This window comes from Salmo trutta, chromosome 25 (genome assembly GCF_901001165.1).
Source record: "Salmo trutta chromosome 25, fSalTru1.1, whole genome shotgun sequence".
In the NCBI taxonomy this organism is placed as follows: domain Eukaryota; kingdom Metazoa; phylum Chordata; class Actinopteri; order Salmoniformes; family Salmonidae; genus Salmo; species Salmo trutta.
In genome coordinates this window covers 38,442,650-38,464,420 of record NC_042981.1, presented here as the reverse complement: position 1 = coordinate 38,464,420, position 21,771 = coordinate 38,442,650, and the positions used below count along the sequence as shown (strand labels likewise).

At 46.0% G+C, this 21,771-nt stretch overlaps 1 protein-coding gene across 9 annotated transcripts in view; it reads right to left on the bottom strand.

Moving 5' to 3' along the window:
* Positions 1–21,771, bottom strand: part of kidins220a (kinase D-interacting substrate 220a) — a 110,960-nt gene that overhangs the window by 19,871 nt on the left and 69,318 nt on the right. For all 9 annotated transcript variants that reach the window (XM_029713943.1, XM_029713937.1, XM_029713935.1 and 6 more), the window contains one exon: positions 105–283. In XM_029713943.1, the coding sequence (XP_029569803.1) occupies positions 105–283 (179 nt within the window). The remainder of the gene's footprint in view (positions 1–104; positions 284–21,771) is intronic.

Here is a 21,771-nt window from a genome sequence, read left to right as displayed (position 1 = left end):
GAGATGTTTTGTGAATATGGGCCTAGGTCTTTGAGCTGAGTGATGTTGACAAACTGAGTGGAATGACCATTAGAATAGTGATGCTTGTGTGTAAATATACGGACCTGCGATGATCTCCCGGAGTTTGGGGTCCAGGTTGACGGTGCAGGGGAGGAACATCTCCACGTCGCGTGCCGTGAGGACGGGCGTCCTAGAGGACAGGAACACCTCGAAGCTACGGATGTCCCCGTCGATCTCCAGCAGGGGCTCTATGTCTTTGGTGGTGGGGATGTTTTTGGAGATTCTAGAGGAGAGGAAGCGAGAGTGAAAGAAGAAATAGGAGGAAGGACTGTTAAACATACCAAAGATGACACACTGAGATATTTCGTCTATCTCTAGTAGAGGCCCTGCAACGCTCATCGCTGCTCTTGCTGTTCCGGCATCATGAAAAGCGAGAGAAGTCCATTTAGTTTGGTGACTCATAGCTCCAGTTTGTTATCTGGGTCTGACAGCAGAGGAAACATGAGGAGATGACTATCAGAGGTTTGCTGCTCAGACTCATTTAGAAGCTGGTGTTCAAATGGGAGTGTTCTGCAAACGAGGATGTTCAATCTTTGTTTGTAGCCTCGAAATAAATGTACACCGAGTGTACAAAACATTACATGGATTTGACATAGACTGACCAGGTGAATCCACTTCAAATCAGTGTAGATGAAGGGGAGGAGACAGGAGGCTCCGCTCCATCTCCGCTAGACAATTGTGACATAGGTTGTGTATGTGTGCCATTCAGAGGGTGAATGGGCAAAACAAAAGATTGAAGTGCCTTTGAATATCAATCAATTTTCCTCTCGACATCTCTGTTTGTCTGTGTGTGTGTGTATGTGTATGTGTATGTGTGTAGGTGTGTGTGTGTGTGTGTGTGTGTCTCTCTCTTAAGCTGTGGGAAAGCACAAGCTGGGTTTGGAGGGTATTTCCCATTGTTTCGCCCCAAAAATGGATCAGGCAGAGGTTGTTCTTTCTGCAGTTGGATTAGCCGCTTACCACACCATTGTGCTAAGCTAACTGAAGGCAGGCTGGTCTGGGCCCAGCCTTGCGGCTGCTGTTTGCTAATCACATTACTAAAGGGCCGAATCTGCTCAATTTGCAGAGGCAGAATCTTGACACAATTGAAGCTCAGATACCTTAATGCCCAGCTGAGCTATATCTGCTGGGTAAACAGACCGGGGTTAAGACCTCGTTGTTGTTGTACACAGGCAGGAACACACACACACACACACACACACACAACCAGATGTACAGTAAGCTAAATGCTGTAACAGAATCAGTGCCCTCTGCACCTACTGACACGCTATCCACAAGCACGTGACTCAGTGACCTCAGTACGGAGACGAGTAATGATTTGCTCAAGCTAGTGTTCTGGTTAGCTGTGCTACTCCCAAAAGGGTTCTCCCATGGGGGAGCCTAAGAACCTTTTTAGGTTCTAGATGGAACCTTTTTTCTAAGAGTGTAAGCAGTGCACATACCTGTAGTTATGTGAAATAAGTAAGGAATAACCAATGAACATCCCCCAATATGACTCCACATTGATACCTGGAAATAACTTAAAGGGGTAGGTAGTATATACACGTTACCACATGTAACATATGGATTTGCATTAGTAGGCTATACGCATCAAAAGTCCCAATGCAAAGTTACACCTCACTTTTCTATTTTTCAAGTTATTACCTAAAACTGATTTCTGAAGTCATGCCGGAAATAACAAGCCAGCTTATTCCCTGTAATGTAAACTCCAACAGAAAATAAAATAAAAAATGAAACTTCAAATGAAACCAAATCGATTGCACTTATGACTACTGGTTTCAATGTAATTTTCTGCTAACTTACAAGCCAACTAGCCTGCTAACTTTAGTCCTACAAGCCTGCTAACATTACGTTAGAATGTAAATACATGCTAGTGTGGCTAATAGCTAACGTTAGCCAGCTGGAACTAGCTAGGTAGCACCGGTACTCCATATGATGTTGAGAAATAGTGCATTGTGGGTAATTCCTTAGATATCCAGGAATAAGTTAATAAATATATAAAAACACTAAAACACAACTATGTTTGTAGTTATAGGTAACCAGATACCAGATCGGTATCCAGGCTGTATCACATCCGGCCGTGATTGGGAGTCCCATAGGGCGGCGCACAATTGGCTCAGCATCGTCCGTGTTTGACCGGGGTAGTCCGTCATTGTAAATAAGAATTTGTTCTTAACTGACTTGCCTAGTTAAATAAAAGGTTAAAAATGTAACATAACATTTTTTTTAAAATCGCAACTACAACTAAGTCTTTGACCATACTGTGTTGTTACTTTGGTGAGTAAAAACTCATGCTTCCTATCCTTTAAGGCATCAGCCCAAAACTTTTTTGTAGTTTGCCATAGTAGTGGAGAGGAAGTGCAGGCAGGGTGTGAAGCAGGTGGGTGAGAAAGAAGAGGAGAGCAGAACAGCTGTGCTCCGCTGGACAATGCCCCTCACTGTGCTCCATCACAACCATCTAACCAAAGGGTCAGTGCGGGCTGGAGGGAGGGACAGATGGCCATGCTAATAGTCAACTGACCTCTCACGAGGGCCATTAGGTGGTTGCCTCTGTCAGTCTGTCAGTCTGTCAGTCTGTCAGTCTGTCAGTCTGTCTGTCAAATGCACAAAACACACTGTCCACTACCAAAAACACCCAATCACACCTGGGAAGGTCAGTGACGATGGGGATTTCCATGGATAGTTAGATTCATGGTAGTGAGGGAATGTGATTTTGATTCCATTTCCCACGCGCTGTATTAACCCGCGCTGAGAGCCTTGTGCTGTTCCAGCAGTCCAGCTGGGCTCTGTTTATTTGTGTGCACAAAGACGCAGACCAACAGGAGCCAGTGAGACACACACACTAGTGCGGCACGGAGGGGACTTCCTCCAGCTCTTGCAGTGTCTACACAGAGCACACACTCCCCTACTGCCTTAAGTGAAGCTTTGTCTTTCCTAAGAAAACCTACATCTATTCCACATAGTTTACGAAGACAATGCCAAAGAATTGCTAATGAATGCGGTCATGCAAACATATTCGGAACCCTTACCCTCGGACGTCACTGTCGGTTTTATTTTCACATTTTTGGGATTGACAAATTATTTTAAGTATTAACTCCCTATAACACACATATTTCCAATGTATTTCATTATAACCTGTATCTGAACTAGTCAAATCTTCAGTCTCAATCACCGGTGTATGGGGAGTAGAGTCGAGCATATTTCTACAGAGATGCCCAGAGCTACATGTATGAGTACTTACAGGAGCCTTTATTTACTCTGACCCATGGTGGTACCCAGCATACACACTGTTAACAGCATCTTCCAAGTAAAGGTACCCATCACTGTTGCACAAAGACCCCCATTCCTAGCATTCACACCACACTGTCCAATCCGAACTGTCTGCTGGCAGCCACCAGTCAGCCGCAAAGGACTGAGTCATCCAAACGTCATCCCTCTTAATACTAGTGCCCTTGTTCTGATAATAGCACAGGTCAGGAGAATCACACATGAAATCACACATAATTGGCATGGGTTTATTATCTGGTGTAACACCATCCAACACGTTTGACCATCTACTGTACTGTGGCACATGGAGCGCTGTTTTAAGTGCCTCCGAACGTGCCAATAGGACACATCAAGAGACAGATTTTGAGTAAATCGAGGAAGAATGGTTGGCCATGACGTCAAGTAATTGACGTTAATTGCTTCTGACACTGGCGGAGGGAGACAGGAGAGGCTTTGTTCGATTGCTATCAGTCCATCTTTCGTGAGACTGACAAGCTGGAGGATTGCGCTGTGGTGAGATCGGAAGCCGACACGTTACTTTTAAAAGGCTGGAGACAGAAATAAAGCATGTCAGGAATCCTGCAGCCGGTTTCACACAATAGCCCCATTGACGGGGTCTTGCATTACAAGCACAGGCTCTTATATACTGTCTGTTGCAGTGCCTAGCGCTTGGGAGGTTTCTGGGCTCTTCCAAATGCTAATCAATCCAAAAACTGGCTCGACAAGCCTTTCTTCTCCTCCAACACTCCCACATACTGCAGCTGACTAGAAAGAGCAGAATTCTCCCTCTATTCCTCCCCGCTCTCCTACCTCTGCAGGCGCTGAATGTGTCACTTGACAATGCTTACAGCCACCCTCTGTGTGTGGACGTTGTGCAGATGCCCCACAATGAGGCTCTGAGCATTTCCATAAAGGGGCCCGGAGAGAAGCGAAATGCCAACACACATTTGTTTTCAGAGGGCCATAAAGAGAATCAATGTTTGGCGGTGAAAAGAACAACAGTGGTCCGTCACAATGGCGAGCCCGGGCCTTGGCGCGTTCCTCAGGCCGACGGGCAGGTGGGCGATCTCGAAGAGGCTCTCTAACCAACGGATGGATTGGCTGGCGCGTGGCCTCACAGCGTCAACACTCCAGAGTGGGAGGATTATTGCGCTAGAGAAGTCTGCCAATCCCTCGTCTACCTGAAAACGAGAGCAAATTATGTTTTCACTTTAGACGCCGACATGTTTTCATTTACTTAAACTGTCGTGTTTCTTTGGCCGAATTGGGTTGCATCTTCTCTCCGCTATGCCAGCGGACATTAAAGCACAACTTTGCTTTTCGTATACATCCGTGGCAAAGTTTAAGCCTGTAATTGCCATTCCTATGTCTTAAGCCAGGCCTTTGTATCTAAAACGGACCGCAGAGAAATGCAGCGTAATGGGAAACATACCACTCTGATAAAAAACCGCTGCAGCCTTAGAATGGCCTCTCAGAAATGGGGTTGGGATTCAGAGTTTCTCCGAAATGATTAAACTCATCTGTACACAAACCCACCCGTTCCAGACCCCAAAAACCTTAGCTGAACCCTTCATTCAAGGGAGCTAAACTCAATTCCTAACAAACCCTGTACAGGATATTAGAAAACTAGGCCCAGTTTGATGATTTATGTGAAAGGAAGCGTTTTGAACTCCAGTCCACTGCCGAGTGTGGCTAAAATGGTAATAGAATGAGGCATTCCTGACATGAATTGAGCAGAGCATTCAGTCAATGTGGGTGTTTGATGTGTGTCAGGGTTGAGACAGTATATGAGAAGTCAAACAAGTGATTCATGTAATCCTTCCAGGTAAATAAAGTTTGTTATTTTCTGGCAAAAACATGAAAACAGCCCCGACCAGTAATCCTTTACTTAGCTTTATTGAGGAGGAGATACCTCAGACACAGGATGACCTGGTGAAGAGACAGACGGAGTAATAAACAGAGGGAGAGAAAAAGAGACAGTTCTATTTGGAGAAGACCACAGATTAATTTCTGCAACTCGCCTCTATTCGCCTTCCTGTCTGGGAAAAGGAGAACGAGGAGTGGCCAGCTAAGAGCAGGATTCTTAAGAAAGTTCTTAAGAAAGTTATTTGGAACAGAGAGCTTCCAAGTGTTTAAGAACTTGTCATTCAAGAACTCGGTACCAGATAAATCTGATAAATCCTTAAGCTATACAGTAGCTTCATAACTATGCTCAGAATAAGAAGCCGCTTTTAAGCGGCGATGGGAAAAGACACCCATTTTTTTTTTCATTGCTCGGATCAAGCGATTTCCAGAAAAGAGATCCCAGAAGAGTTGCCATTTTCACACACAGGCTTTGCTCGCCACACACTTCCATTATCTCTAGTGACCATCCTTTCCTCTATGCTGGCTTGACCCTATTTGACCTTTGTGGCCCTGGGTGGCACATCAAAGCTAGAGGGGGTTCAGTGTGCCCTAGGCTCTGTGACTGGTGACGAGCAACACTGTCCACTTTAAAGGTCACCGATGACCCCTCGCAGCCCAGCGCTGCTATTTATAATACCCCTGCCACCTTCTCCCACATACGGCACAATAGAGAGGGCGGGAGAACACTGATATGTCCACAGGCACATCCAGAAAGACAGAAGCCAGCATAAAAATGCTCACTCACCCACACAAATGCTTATGGGCTCACCACACTAGCATAAAAAGTGTAGTGTAGTCAAAGTCTAGTCACAGGTAAAACCAAGCACAAAATCTGAGCAGTCTATTGCCTTATATTCTGATTATTGAGTTTAGTCTTTGATAGTCTATCCTTGATTTACATCATTTTAGATCACATGGATGTTATCCCTGCTTCAATCTGAAAACAGTCTGGTTTTCCTGTTTCAAAGTGTTTAATCCCTCAAATTCAACTTCAGCTTATGAAATAATGAAAGGGCTCTAAGTGGATTTGCTAAGAAGGAATGCTACGTAACAGACTGCTTTTCCATCACATGGCTATTATCTACCAGCGTATGTGGTAGTGGTAGGGAAAACTCTGTGTTGAGGACACACCTCAACACAGAGGTTGGGCCCGTGGACATCGGCCACAGTTCCGTACTAAGTTGCATTTTTTGAATTTTGTTCCATAGACTACGTGGCCGTTTTGTTTGCTCTGCGGGAGCCTGGCGAAGCCCGTCTAACTCCTGCTGATTCATCTCTTAGTCACGACGGTCCAACACCTGAGGGATGTATGTAACTAACACACCCACCCAGGCCCTGGTGCTTCTCCCATCTTCACACACACAACAGATGGGTGGGTATTGCTGGACCACTGGATAAACATGTCCATATGAGAGGCGAAGGCAGAATGAAGCATCACCACCTGGACTGCCCGACACTCAGGCCACCTGAGAGAAAACTACCAGGTGGACACTGGACACAGCAATAACCAGGGCGTAGGCCATTAAAGTAGTCACCGCTCATACACTCACAACTTTTCTGTTCAGCACTGGTAGACAAACTCTGGGATTCACTTTCGAATCATGAAATATAGCCAGCATTCCCTGTAGTCGCCGGATACTATGGTGCTATGTCAACGTGCCAACAATCCTGGTTTATGAGGACACCTGACATTGACAAGAGGTATTCACATCAGCCACAATTGTAGTCCTGTAGACCTCATAATAGTCCTGTATAGAGGTCCCTTCACCCTCTCCGCTCCATCTCCGCTATCTGGAGGGCATACGGTTTGTCACAGACACTGTGTGGACTCAATAAAGAGCTCCCTATCAGAGATAGACCACACTCTATTGGGAAATAGATGGCTTTCCAGTAGCTTTATAATTTATAGTGCTTTAGGGCCTCTTGGAAAATAACGAAGGCACTTTTGAATTACAAGTTTACTCCTTCCACCAAAAATGCCTCCTGCAGGATTTAGCTCAGGGACAATGGGCTCCCTCTGAGGGAAAAGGCGACAGGGAGAAAAACATCTTTCTACTGTTAGCAGTGCAATTGAGATTTTACAGACAAGTCGTGGACGTGATGGAAATACGGCATTAACAATGGCGTATGGAGGGAGAGAAGCAAAGGGACTTCATTCAAAGGCAGTAAAGTTCAAAAGTGTTCCAGGAAAAAAAAGCTAATCTCCTTTTGTGGCCAAGTATTTAGAAGCTTATTAGGATTTTACATAAAGAGAATCGCACACATGCGCTTTTATCTCAACACGTAATTGCGACAAAATTACAATAATTGTCCCAATTAAAGTAATCCAGAATGAACAGTATGTCATCTTGATGTTTCAGTACTTGGGAGAAGAGGCTTCCTAATTAGCCTAAATTGCCTTGCACATATTCATTTCAAGTGTCATTAGTTAGAAGTTTTGAAGCGCTCAGAGAATCGCTTGAAAGCCTGGATCCGGGCACGTCTCTGAGAGGTCAATTGTTCACTGGATGAACGCAGTAGCGGAGGATTGTGACAGCGGCAGATTGAGTGAGAGCAGAGTGGCAGAGAATGGAAGAGAGCATCAGAGTTAAATCCCTTCCTGTTAAAGACAGCCAGGACCCAGGGACAGCATAGTGGTGGAGACTGAGGCCTCTGACCAAGCAATAACCCCTGGAAGTTTAAGAAACATTGTTTATGTACTGGGATGTTGTAATCTAAATTTACTGAATGAGTAAAACCAATATTCCTATGTGAAATATACTGAATAAAAATGTAAACGCAACATGTAAATTGTTGGTCCCATATTTCATGAGCTGAAATAAAATATCCCAGAAATGCTCCATACGTGCAAAAAGCTTATTTCTCTCAAAATTTGTGCACAAATTTGGTTACATCCCTGCTAGTGAGCATTTCTCCTTTGCTGAGATAATCCATCCACCTCAGGTGTGATATATCGAGAAACTGATTAAACAGCATGATCATTACACAGGTGCACCTTGTGGTGGGGACAAAAGGCCACTCGAAAATGTGCAGTTGTGTCACACAACACAATGCAACAGATGTCTCAAGTTGAGGGAGCGTGCAATAGGCATGCTGACCGCAGGAATGTCCATCAGATCTGTTGCCAGATAATTTAATGTTCCTTTCTCTACCATAAGCCACCAACGTTGTTTTAGAGAATTCTGCAGTATGTCCAACCGGCCTCACAACCGCAGACCACGTGTAACCAGGACAGCCCAGGACCTCCACATCCGGCTTCTTCACCTGCGGGGGTCAGACAGTGTTTCCTGTCTGTAATAAAGCCCTTTTGTGGGAAAAAACTATTTATGATTGGCTGGGCCTGGCTCCCCAGTGGGTGGGACTGGCTCCCAAGTGGGTGGGCCTATGCCCTCCTAGGCCCACCCATTGTTGCTCACCTGCCCAGTCATGAGAAATCCATATATTAGGTTCTAATAAATTATTTCAATCGACTGATTTCCTTCTATGAACTGTAACTCAGTAAAATCTTTGAAATTGTTGCATGTTGCATTTATATTTTTGTTCAGTATAATAAGTAATCCAACCAGTAATGGATTGAAACATGCTCTCAGCGCAAGAGAACTGTTGTTTTGCCTTAATCCAAAAACTGAATACAGCTTTTGATTGAATAGTGTGGTGTGGTGAAACAGAACGAGCCAGGGAAAGACATATGGGCGAAGGCTATATAGAGTAGTTAAGAAAAGTGTTTTTTGGTGCTTGACACGCATTCCTGGCCTTCTGTTTCCTGTGAGGGGCTGTGTGTGTGTGTGTGTGTGTGTGTGTGTGTGTGTGTGTGTGTGTGTGTGTGTGAGTGAACGTGCCTCGCTCGCGTCTCGGGGTCTGATTAATTACAGTGATCCTCAGAGGAGTGGGGGGGTGACATATGTTCCTGCGCCGCACCGCTCCTCTCCTCTGTGAGAGCTTGGAGGTGTGTGAGAGGTGTGTGTGTGGAGGGGGGGGGGGATACTACAGGGTTATCCTGGCACAGACCGGGCACCAGATGTCAGAGCAGATCCAGGACCAAGGCTCTGGCTCGAAGGACCGACCAACCAAACACTTTTTACGCTAAAAATCCGGTTGGAGCTCCCGAAATAGACTCCCTGAGGATCTGACTCGGCTCAAACTTCCCCACAGATCACGGCTACCGACAGCCGGAAATCTCTACTCGTGTTCTTTTGTGATCGCCAAAATAGTTTCCATTTGCTGCTTTCCGGAAGCTTGCTTTTTTTTTTTTTTTGGTGCGATGCTGAACATAACATACCACTCTGGGGTACTGATCTGAAGATATTTATTCCTGATCTGAAACAACAACCACAGAAGCCAGCAGCTGTTATTCATCCTCATAACGACCAGAGGGAACCCGATTTGCGTCTCCTTTAAAAACTGAAATGAAAAGGCTGCAGAGAACATTGCACCACAACTCACAGACTCTCAAGACTCTCATTCAATTTGCGATCAAAAGAACAATGATCCACCATCTCCATTCGAACAGTAAATCTGACAGCTATAAATACTGGCGGTCTCAAAAACACTTTTAATTTTGTTTGCGTTTCAATTTCCGTAAGTGCGTTAGGCAGGCCCTGCACACTGGCTTGCCACCCAAGGAGTAATTTGTTACGTGTTCCCTGCAGAACAAGTGAGACAAACACGTTGGCCCGGTCATGTGTGGCTGTGGTTTGGGGCTAATGTCCCAAATTCCCCCGCAGGACAATGCCATCTTTTGTTTCACATACTTTCTACTACTTTCTCTACATTAAAGGATTGCTTGGCAGAGCTGGCCTTACCGTTAATGATTTAAAAAATGCTGATGTTATTAGACAGATTATGCACATTCTGCAGCAGATTAGACTGATTGGCCCACTTTGGCAACGGGAATAATCTGGTGCACCTCTCGCTGTGCTCCGCCAACGGCATCACGCAAGCTTCTGTGATGAAAGTCGCTAAAAACAGCTTTTGGCCATTTTGACAGCCTGTTTGTGTGATATCAAGAAGTACGTTTTTTTCTTGTTCTTTCTTTTGAGAAGTCAGAGACACATGCAACATTTATAGTTTATTTTTAGTTGGAGGGACAGTGTGACAGTTTCACAGAACATTACTAATATGACTAGGCTATATAGCAAATATACTAATAGGACTATAAAATACTACTAATATCACAAATTCACTGTCTTCCAAGTACATGCTGCTCTCTGTGGCTTATATGGGCTGCAATAAACCTTACTGAGTGAGAGTACTTACGCCAGAGATGTGGAAGGACAGTTGACCTAGGAGTAGTTGACTCACCCCCAAATATACATCAGCAGTAATTTATTCACTTATTAGACGCTTTGGGGGATATGAAGCGCTCTAGCGTAGAGAAAACTAGTGTAGAGACAACTAACAATGTCAGCAAGACAAAAGGAGTTGATCGTGGACTACAGGAAACGAAGGGCCGAGCACACTCCCCCATTTAAATCTACGGAGCTGTAGTGGAGCGGGTCGAGAGCGTCAAGTTCTTCTTCGTCCAACTCACTAAGGACCTATCATGGTCCAAACACACCAACAGTCATGAAGAGGGCACAACAACACATCTTCCCCCCTCAGGAGGCTGAAAAGATTTGGCAAGGGCCCTCAGATCCTCAAAACGTTCTACAGTTCTCAGTACCACTGAGAGAATCTTGACTGGCTGTATCGCCGCTTGGTATGGCAACTGCTTGGCATCCGACTGTAATGCGTTAAAGAAGTGCCTACGGCCCAGTACATCACTGTGGCCAAGCTCCCTGCCATCTAGGACCTATATACCAGGCGGTGTCAGAGGAAGGCCCTAAAAATTGGCAAAGACTCCACCTACACAAGTCATAAACTGTTCTCTCTGCCACCGTACGGCAAGCGGTACTGGAGCACCAATTCTGGGACCAAAAGGCTCCTGAACAGCTTCTACCCCCAAGCCATAAGAGTGCTGAACAGTTAATCAAATGGCTACCCAGACTTTCTGCTTTAACCCCCTTATTTTTTACTCTCTTGCACTGACTCTATGCACACTCACTGGATTCTACCCACACACTCACACTGACACTCCAACACACACAAAACACACATGCATATTGAGGCAACACACACACACACATACATCCCCTCGAACACTCTTCACATACGCTGCTGTTCAGCATCTATCCTGATTGCCTAGTCACTTTTACCCCTACCTACATGTACATATTACCTCAACTACCCCATACCATTGCACATTGACTTGGTACCAGTACTCCTTGTATTTAGCCTCGGTATTGATATTTTATTATGCGTTACCATTTCCTTACTTTTTAACTCTGCATTGTTGGGAAAGGGCTCCTAAGTAAGCATTTCATGGTAAAATCTACACCTGTTGTATTCAGCACGTGACAAATAAAATTGGATTTTGATCATTTTGAACTGAGCATCACACTTCCCCAACAACCTCCCAGTCATGTGGATTACCGACAACACTCACGCTATTTACACGCCAGAGAAAACTGACAAACCCTTCCCGGGGGGTAAAGATCGCAGTAAAGATAGTTGTCTATGGTCTAATCGAAAAACCTACAGTATCTAAATCGCTGTGGTCTGACACAAACATTATACAGTAATTGGTAGTTGAGCAGAAGAGGAGATAGCAAAGACATGCTGGTTGAGTTTCAGTTGAGAGATGGGATCCACGCCGTGTTGACCTGGCCACAAGGCGACCATTAAAAGAAGCAGCTATCTGTTCCTCAAGTGCACATTTACCAGGCAGACAGGGGCCTGAGGTTGAAGTGAGGCAAGTGATTGTTGAGAAAGACAGGCAGTGTGACTCACCCGGCTATAAAAAGAGAATTGGGGCCCAGCTCACGTGATCAAGAGAGAGAGAAGGACATAGAGAAAGAGAAGGAAAGCGAGAGAAAGAAAGAGAGAGAAAGAGAAGAACAGAGAGAGAGAAGTAGAGAGACAAATAGGAGAGAAAAAGAGAGGGAGAGAGCACGAAAGAGAAGGAGCGAGAGAAAGAGGAGGAGAGAGAGAAAGAAAGAGAAAAAGAGGACGAGGGGGATAGGACAGAGACATAGGAGAGAGAAAGAGAAGGATAGAGAGAAAGAGGAGAGAGAGAGAGGAGGAAAGAGGCAGAAAGAGAAAGAAAGGACAGAGAAAGAGAAGGACAGAGAAAGACAAGAAGAGAAGGACAGAGAGAGAAAGAAAGGAGAAAGAGAAAGGACAGAGACAATGAGAGAAAGAGGAGAAAGAAAGAGAAGGGCAGAGAGAAAAAGAAAGAGGAGAGAGGAGGACAGAGAAAAATGCTAAAGAAGGAGTGAGAGAAAGAGAGAAAGAAAAAAGAAAAAGAAAGAGAGACAGAGCGAGAAAGAGCGAAAGAGGAGGAGAAAGAGAGTGAAAGAGGAGGAGAGAAAGAAGGAAAGAAAGAGAGAATCAGAAGGAGAGAGAGATAAAGAGGAGGAGAGAAAGAGAAGGAAATAGAAAGCAAGAGAGAAAATGAGGTAGAGAGAGAAAGAGGAGAAGAGAGAGAAAAAGAGGAGAGAGAGAATGATAAGGACAGAGAGAGAGAGAGAAAGAGAGAGAGAGAGAGAGAAAGAGGCGAAAGAATGAGAGAAAAAGGAGAAAAGAGGAACAGATAGAGAAAGAGGAGCGAGTAGGACCGAGAAAGAGAGCAAGAAAAAAAGGAGAGAGAAAAAGAAAGGAGGGAGAGAAAGAGAAAGAAAGGGAGGAAGAGAAATAAAGACAGAAAGAGAAAGAGAGAGACAGAGAGAGTAGAGAGAAAGAGGAGAGAAAGCGAGACAAAGGAGAGAGCGAGACAAAGAGGAGGAGAGAGAGCGTAAGAAGAGGAGAGAGAGCGAAAGAAGAAGAAAGAGAGCGAAAGAAGAGGAGAGAGAGTGAAAGAGGAGGAGAGAGAGAGAGAGTGAAAGAGGAGGAGAGAGAGAGAGAGTGAAAGAGGAGGAGAGAGAGAGAGAGAGAGAGAGTGAAAGGAGGAGGAGAGAGAGAGAGAGAGAGTGAAAGAGGAGGAGAGAGAGAGTGAAAGAGGAGGAGAGAGAGAGTGAAAGAGGAGGAGAGAGAGAGCGAAAGAGGAGGAGAGAGAGTGAAAGAGGAGGAGAGAGAGAGCGAAAGAGGAGGAGAGAGCGAAAGAGGAGAGAGAGAGAGAGCGAAAGAGGAGGAGAGAGAGAGTGAAAGAGGAGGAGAGAGAGGTGAAAGAGGAGAGAGAGAGAGAGAGTGAAAGAGGAGGAGAGAGAGAGAGAGTGAAAGAGGAGGAGAGAGAGAGAGAGTGAAAGAGGAGGAGAGAGAGTGAAAGAGGAGGAGAGAGAGAGTGAAAGAGGAGAGAGAGAGAGTGAAAAGAGGAGGAGAGAGAGTGAAAGAGGAGGAGAGAGAGAGTGAAAGAGGAGGAGAGAGAGAGTGAAAGAGGAGGAGAGAGAGAGTGAAAGAGGAGAGAGAGAGAGAGTGAAAGAGGAGGAAAGAGAGAGCGAAAGAGGAGGAGAGAGAGAGAGAGTGAAAGAGGAGGAGAGAGAGAGAGAGTGAAAGAGGAGGAGAGAGAGAGAGAGAGAAAGAGGAGGAGAGAGAGAGAGAGAGTGAAAGAGGAGGAGAGAGAGAGTGAAAGAGGAGGAGAGAGAGTGAAAGAGGAGGAGAGAGAGTGAAAGAGGAGGAGAGAGAGAGCGAAAGAGGAGGAGAGAGCGAAAGAGGAGAGAGAGAGCGAAAGAGGGGGAGAGAGAGAAAGAAATGGAGAAAGAGAGAGCAAAAGAAGAGAGAGCGAGACAAAGAGGAGCGAAAGAGGAGGAGAGAGAGCAAAAGAGGAGGAGAGAGCGAAAGAGGAAAGAGGGAGAAAAAGGATTTAGAAAGAAAGAAGACAGAGAGAAAGAAGGACAGAGAAAGACAAGGAAAGAGAGAGAGGACAGAGAGAAAGAAAGAGGAGTGAGAGAAAGAGAAAAATGATAAAGAAGGAGAGAGAGAACAGAGAAAGAGAAGGACAGAGAGAATGATAAGGAGAGAGAGAGGAGGAGGAAAGAGGGAGAAAGAAAGAAGGACAGAGAGAAGAGGAGAGAACAAAAGAGAGAGAGAGCGAAAGAGGAGGTGAGAGAGAGCGAAAGAGGAGGAGAGAGAGTGAAAGAGGAGGTGAGAGAGAGCGAAAGAGGAGGAGAGAGAGTGAAAGAGGAGGAGAGAGAGAGCAAAGAGGAGGAGAGAGAGTGAAAGAGGAGGTGAGAGAGAGCGAAAGAGGAGGAGAGAGAGTGAAAGAGGGAGGAGAGAGAGAGCGAAAGAGGGGAGAGAGAGAGCGAAAGAGGGGGAGAGAGAGAGCAAAAGAGGAGAGAGAGAGAGAAAGGGAGAGAGAGAGCGAAAGAAGGAGAGAGAAAGAAAGGGAGAGAGAAAGAAAGAAAGGGAGAGAGAGAAAGAAAGAAAGAAAGAAAGAAAGGGAGAGAGAGAGAGAGAAAGGGAGAGAGAGAGAGAGAAAAGGGAGAGAGAGAGAGAAAGAAAAGAAAGGGAGAGAGAGAGAGAGAAATGCAAGAAATAAAAGGGAGAGAGAAGAGAGAAAGGGAAAGGAGAAGAAGAGAGAGAGAGAGAAAGGGAGAGAGAAGAAAGGAGAGAAGAAAGAAAGGGAGAGAGAGAGAGAGAAGGAGAGAGAGAAAGAAAGAAAGGGAGAGAGAGAGAGAAAGAAAGAAAGAAAGAAAGAAAGGGAGAGAGAGAGAGAGAAAGGAGAGAGAGAAAGAAAGGGAGAGAAAGAAAGAAAGGGAGAGAGAGAGAGAGAAAGGGAGAGAGAGAAAGAAAGAAAGGGAGAGAGAGAGAGAAAGAAAGAAAGAAAGAAAGAAAGGGAGAGAGAGAGAGAAAGGGAGAGAGAGAGAGAGAGAGAAAGGGAGAGAGAGAAAGAAAGAAAGAAAGAAAGGAAGAAAGGAGTAGAGAGAAAAGAAGGAGAAAGAGGAGGAAAGAGAGAGAGAGTGAAAGAGAAGGAGAGAGAGCGAAAGAGAAAGAGAGAGAGAGACAGCGAAAGAGGGGGAGCGAGAGAGAAGAAAGAAAGAAAGAAAGGGAGAAAGAAAGAGAAAAAGAAGGAGAAAGAGAAGAGAGCGAAAGAAGAGGAGAGCGAAAAGAAGAGGAGAGAGAGAGAGCACAAAAGAGAAGAGAGCGCAAAAGAGGAGGAGAGAGAGCGCGAAAGAGGAGGGGAGAGAGAGCGAAAGAGGAAGAGAGAGCGAAAGAGGAGAGAGAGAAAGAGAGAGAAGTAGAGAGAAACAGAAGGAGAGAGAAAGGAGGAGAGAAAGAGAGAGTGAGAAAGAGGAGAGAGAGAAAAAGAGGAGAGAGATAAACAGAGAGAGAAAAGGACAGAGAGAGGAGAGAGAAGGAGAGAGAGAGAAGGAGAGAGAAAAATAGGAAAGAAGGAGAAAGATGAGGAGAGAGAGAAAGCGGAGGAGAAAGAGTGGGAAAAAAGAGAGAGAAAAAGAAAGAAAGAAAGAGGAGGAGAGAGAGAGAGGGAAAGAAAGAGGAGAGACAGAACAGAGAGAACAGAGAGAGAACAGAGAGAGAACAGAGAGAGAAGAACAGAGAGTGAGAGGACAGAGACAAATAGGAGAGAAAGAGGAGGACAGAGAGAAAGAGAAAATGATAAAGAAGGATTGAGAGAAAGAGAGAGAAAGAAAGGAGTGAGAGAAAGAGAAAAGATAAAAAATTTTTTTTTTTTTTTTCATATTGTAAATATCCAAAACAAGCTTTGGCTATATGTACATTGTTACGTCATGCCAATAAAGCAAATTGAATTGAAAATTGACAGAGGGGAGAGAGAAAGAGGGGGAGAGAGGGAGAGTGAAAGAGGAGGAGAGAGAGCCAAAGAAGAGGAGAGAAAGCCAAAGAAGAGGAGAGAAAGCGAAAGAGGAGGAGAGAAAGAGAATGAAATAGAGAGCGAGAAAGAGAAGGAAATAGAGAGTGAGAAAGAGGAGAGAATGAGGTAGAGAGAGAGAGAGAGAGAGAGAGAGAAAGAGAAAAATGATAAAGGAGTGAGAGGAGAGAGAAAAAGAAAGACAGAGAGAAAGAGGAGGAGAGAGAGAGAAAGAGGAGAGAAAGAGAGGAGTACCGGAGTTCCAAATTGAGCAGCGGCTGCTGAAAAAATGAACTCCTACAAATACTGAAATGTACATGGTTTTTAGAGTGAAGTACATCGGAAAAAAGCTAAAGAAAACTGCAAGAGTGAATAGAAGACAAAACAAGCAACAAACGAAGAAGATAGGCTTTTGAAAAAGTAACTATTTTTCATTAAATTATACAGTTATCTTTGTTTGTTATTTACCAGTTGCTAAGCAGTTTCTAGGGACTCTCCTGGAAGAAGCTAGCTAGCTAACAAAGAATATCTAGTTAACAGAAGAAAAGAAAGACAAAATAAGACAAAATAAGGACAGAAGATAAAGGACATCAACGTAAAACAGTCCTCTAAAGACACAAGAGACAATAATACAAGAAACAACACTTCTTTTGCAACATTGTAGCCATCATCACCAACGTTGCTATGGAAATTGTTTACCCACCAGACATCCAAACAGAGAAAGCAAAGAAAAGTTTCAAAGGTTTGTTGATGGAACAGAACCATGAATGCCTGTGTGTAGATCTTACCAGTTGCAAAACAAGAGCAAATGTAATATTTAATACCAAACGAGGGCACATATGGAAAAGGGTTATTTACAACCATTTCCCTTTCTCAAAAAAGAGAGGCATCAGCCAAGGATGTCAGATCAGCATTTTTGAAGAAGCTGACCAGAGCAACACGTATCAAACAGTAAACTTATATAATAATGGAACTGTATTGATACAAGGCAATGATTCAAGCCTCCAGGCTTTTGAGAATAGGTTTGCTACCCTAAAAGCAGAAACGGTCTCTGTGACCCAGCAAGAAGCCCTCAGTGTCCCTCAACCTACCTCACATGCAGCAGACAGAGCCAAGGACATGCCTACAACACCAAAAACTCCGGCTATGCAACGTTTCCACAACACCCTCTCTCTAGTCGAAGCAGAGGTCATAGAACTCAAAGAGAACAAGCTTCAAGAGGAGGACACTGTCCAGAAACTAAAAAGAAGAGATGAAACAGTGCATCTATTGCTAAATTAGAAAGCAGAATGGACAAACTGAGTCAGACAAATGATGACCTCAGAGACCATCTGAGCACAATAAGAGAGGAGCTAGAACAAAGAGAGAGAGAGGTACATTGACCTCCTCAACCAGCAGCTAGTCATTATGTCCTCTGCATCTAGAGAACATGTCCACCAGCTTGGTTCAACACAAGCAGAACCTGAGACCAGCATGGCCTCCGCCACACAGCCTGATGACACTGTACCAGCCTCCCAGACTGCTCCAGCCCAGGTCAGAATACCAGCCTCCCAGTCTGCTCCAGCACAGTCTGCTCCAGCCCAGGTCAGCCAACCAGCCTCCCAGACTGCTCCAGCCCAGGTCAGAATACCAGCCTCCCAGTCTGCTCCAGCACAGTCTGCTCCAGCCCAGGTCAGCCAACCAGCCTCCCAGACTGCTCCAGCCCAGGTCAGAATACCGGCCTCCCAGTCTGCTCCAGCACAGTCTGCTCCAGCCCAGGTCAGCCAACCAGCCTCCCAGTCTGCTCCAGCCCAGGTCAGAATACCAGCATCCCAGTCTGCTCCACCCAGACAATCACCCACAACTGCAATCCTTATTGATTCAAATGGGAAGTTCTTAGTCCAGGAAATATTATTCCCTAGACACCAGGTATATACATTCTGGTGTCCTACAACTGACAGTGCAATGCAGCTACTCAGTCAGACCAGGATTGACACGACTGACAACATCATCATCCACACGGGCACAAACCACCTTCATGCCAAAGGTGAAAATGTATCTGGGGCAGTGAGAAGAGTGGCAGAACGGGCACAGGTTATGTTCCCAACAACCAATAGAGTTGTGTCCACCCTCCTACCAAGAAAAGACTTCCCAGGACAGTTGGACAATATAAATCAACAGATCACTGTGGACTGTGCCTCACTGCTCAATGTCAGAACGGCTCACCACCCCACTCTGACATGTACATTATCGTATTCATGTTCACATCTTGATCAGGACAGTATCAGAACCTTTGCCAAGGACCTAAAGGATGCAACACTTGGCAGAGACCCACACACCCATCACCCCAGCAGCAGAGGCCCCCACCCCACATTCTGAAACAACAGTACCTCCACCATCCCCAGGAGAAAAGAGCCAGACACGGCTTATTACAGCACAGCTCTACAAGACCAGGCCCAACACAGCACAGATTTACCAGACCAGACCCGCCTCAGGACACCACAACTAGACCCGGCCCATCACAACACAGCTCTACTAGACCAGGCCCATCACAACACAGCTCTACTAGACCAGGCCCATCACAACACAGCTCTCCTAGACCAGACCCATCACAACACAGCACTACTAGACCAGACCCATCACAACACAGCACTAATAGACCAGACCCATCACAACACAGCTCTACTAGACCAGACCCATCACAACACAGCTCTACTAGACCAGACCCATCACAACACAGCACTACTAGATCCAGCCCATCACAACACAGCTCTCCTAGACCAGACCCATCACAACACAGCACTACTAGACCAGACCCATCACAACACAGCACTACTAGACCAGACCCATCATAACACAGCACTAATAGACCAGACCCATCACAACACAGCTCTACTAGACCCGACCCATCACAACACAGCTCTACTAGACCCGACCCATCACAACACAGCTCTACTAGACCAGACCCATCACAACACAGCACTACTAGACCCGACCCATCACAACACAGCACTACTAGACCCGACCCATCACAACACAGCTCTACTAGACCAGACCCATCACAACACAACTCTACTAGACCAGACCCATCACAACACAGCTCTACTAGACCAGACCCATCACAACACAGCACTACTGGACCTAGCCCATCACAACACAGCACTACTGGACCTAGCCCATCACAACACAGCTCTACTAGACCAGACCCATCACAACACAGCACTACTAGATCCAGCCCATCACAACACAGCACTACTAGACCCGACCCATCACAACACAGCTCTACTAGACCCGACCCATCACAACACAGCTCTACTAGACCAGACCCATCACAACACAGCACTACTAGATCCAGCCCATCACAACAGAGCACTACTGGACCTGGCCCATCACAACACAGCACTGACCACTACTCTAGGGTCGGGCAGAACACTGTCCTTCAGAGAAGTACACCACATGATGCAGTCCACACCATGTATCATTCAGATCATCAGCCTACATATGCTGAGGTAACCTCTGGCAAAAGACACCTAGAACAATCAGAGATAAGAGAGGTGTGCCAACTACTGCATGTAATATGCAGACTACTGAGCTAGACAGACCCTTTAAAACCACACACACACACACACACACACACACTTGCAGATCTCATTGTACTTATTTTTTTGTGCAAGCTTATTCCATTATTATTATTAATCTGTTTACAACTATTCTTTATTTTATTGGCACTGGTATTATAATAATTATATGTAATGGTGTCACGTCCTGACCAGTAAAAGGGGGTTATTTGTTATTGTAGTTTGGTCAGGGCGTGGCAGGGGGTGTTTTTCTTTGTGTTTTGGGGTTATGTTCTATGTTCTTCTATTTCTATGTTTATTGTTCATGTTAACCTGACAGAACTGCTGGCTGTCGTTTTCTTGTTTTGTTTATAGTGTGTCAGTATAATAAATACAATTATGAGCACTCAACACGCTGCGCCTTGGTCTACTCCCTTCAACAGCCATAACAGAACCACCCACCACAAGCGGACCAAGCAGTGTGGAAAGGAGGACTGGACATGGGAGGACATCCTGGATGGCAAGGGATCCTACACGTGGGAAGAGTTCCTGGCCGGAAGGGATCGCCTCCCATGGGAACAGGTGGAGGCAGCCAGGAGAGCGGAGGCAGCAGGAAGGAAGGACCAACGGCAACGGTATGAGGGAACACGGCTGGCAAGGAAGCCCGAGAGGCAGCCCCCAAATACGGGGAGTGTGGCAGAGTCAGGTTGGCGACCTGAGCCAGCTCCCTGTGCTTACCGTGGCGTGCGTTGTACTGGTCAGACACCGTGTTATGCGGTGGAGCGCACGGTGTCTCCAGTGCGCGGTCACAGCCCGGTACGTTACATCCCAGCTCCCCGCATCTGCCGGGCTAGGGTGAGGATCCAACCAGGAAGGATTGGGCCAGTCCTACTCTCCAGACCTCCAGTGCGTCTCCTCGGGCCAGGATCTCCTGCTTCGGCTCTGCGCACTGTGTCTCCAGTGCGTCGGCATAGCCTAGTGCGTCCTGTGCCTGCGCCCCGCACGTGCCGGGCCAAGGTCACCATCCAGCCAGGACGGGTTGTGCAGGCTCTCAGCTCGAGACCTCCAGTGCGCCTCCATGGCCCAGCCTGTCCGGTGCCTCGGTCAAGGACAAGGCCTCCTGCGTGTTTCCCCAGCCTGGTGAGTCCTGCTCCCAGAGCCAGGCCTCCTGCGTGTCTGCCCAGCCCGGCGCAACCAGAGTCGCCCGCCAGACCGGCGCAGCCAGAGTCGCCCGCCAGTCCGGCGCAGCCAGAGTCACCCGCCAGTCCGGCGTCGGCGGCGAGGGACCCCGCTCTAGAGGCGCCACCAAAGTGGGGTGAGCCAGTGGTGGAGCGGGGTCTACGTCCCGCTCCTGAGCCACCTCCGTGGGGGGGGGGGGATTGGGAAGGGGGGGGGGGGGTGTAGCACAAGAACCGTCGTTGACGGTGGCCACCCTCCCTTTAAGTTTGGGGTTGTTTTTGTGTGCTTTTTTGTTTGAGGTGCATTTCGGGGTCTGCACCTTTGGTACTGTCACGTCCTGACCAGTAAAAGGGGTTATTTGTTATTGTAGTTTGGTCAGGGCGTGGCAGGGGGTGTTTTTCTGTGTGTTTTGGGGTTATGTTCTATGTTCTTCTATTTCTATGTTTATTCTAGGGTATCTATTTCTATGTTGGATTTGTTTGGGGTTGGTCTCTAATTGGAGGCAGCTGAATCTCGGTGCATCTGATTAGAGACCATATTTAAGTAGTTTTTTTTTTCATTGTGTTTGTGGGTGGTTATTTTCTGTTTAGTTCATGTTAACCTGACAGAACTGCTGGCTGTCGTTTTCTTGTTTTGTTTATAGTGTGTCAGTATAATAAATACAACTATGAGCACTCAACACGCTGCGCCTTGGTCTACTCCCTTCAACAGCCATTACAAAAGGTGTATGTGTGTGTGTACAGTTGAAGTCGAAGTTAACATACATTTAGACTCGGTTTTTCACAATTCCTGACATTTAATCCTAGTAAAAAGTCAGTCTTAGGTCAGTTAGGATCACCACTTTATTGTAAGAATGTGAAATGTCAGAATAATAGCAGAGAGAATTATTTATTTCAGCTTTTCATTTCTTTCATCACATTCCCAGTGGGTCAGAAGTTACATACACTCAATTAGTATTTGGTAGCATTGCCTTTAAATGGTTTAACTTGGGTCAAACATTTCTGTAGCCTTCCACAAGCTTCC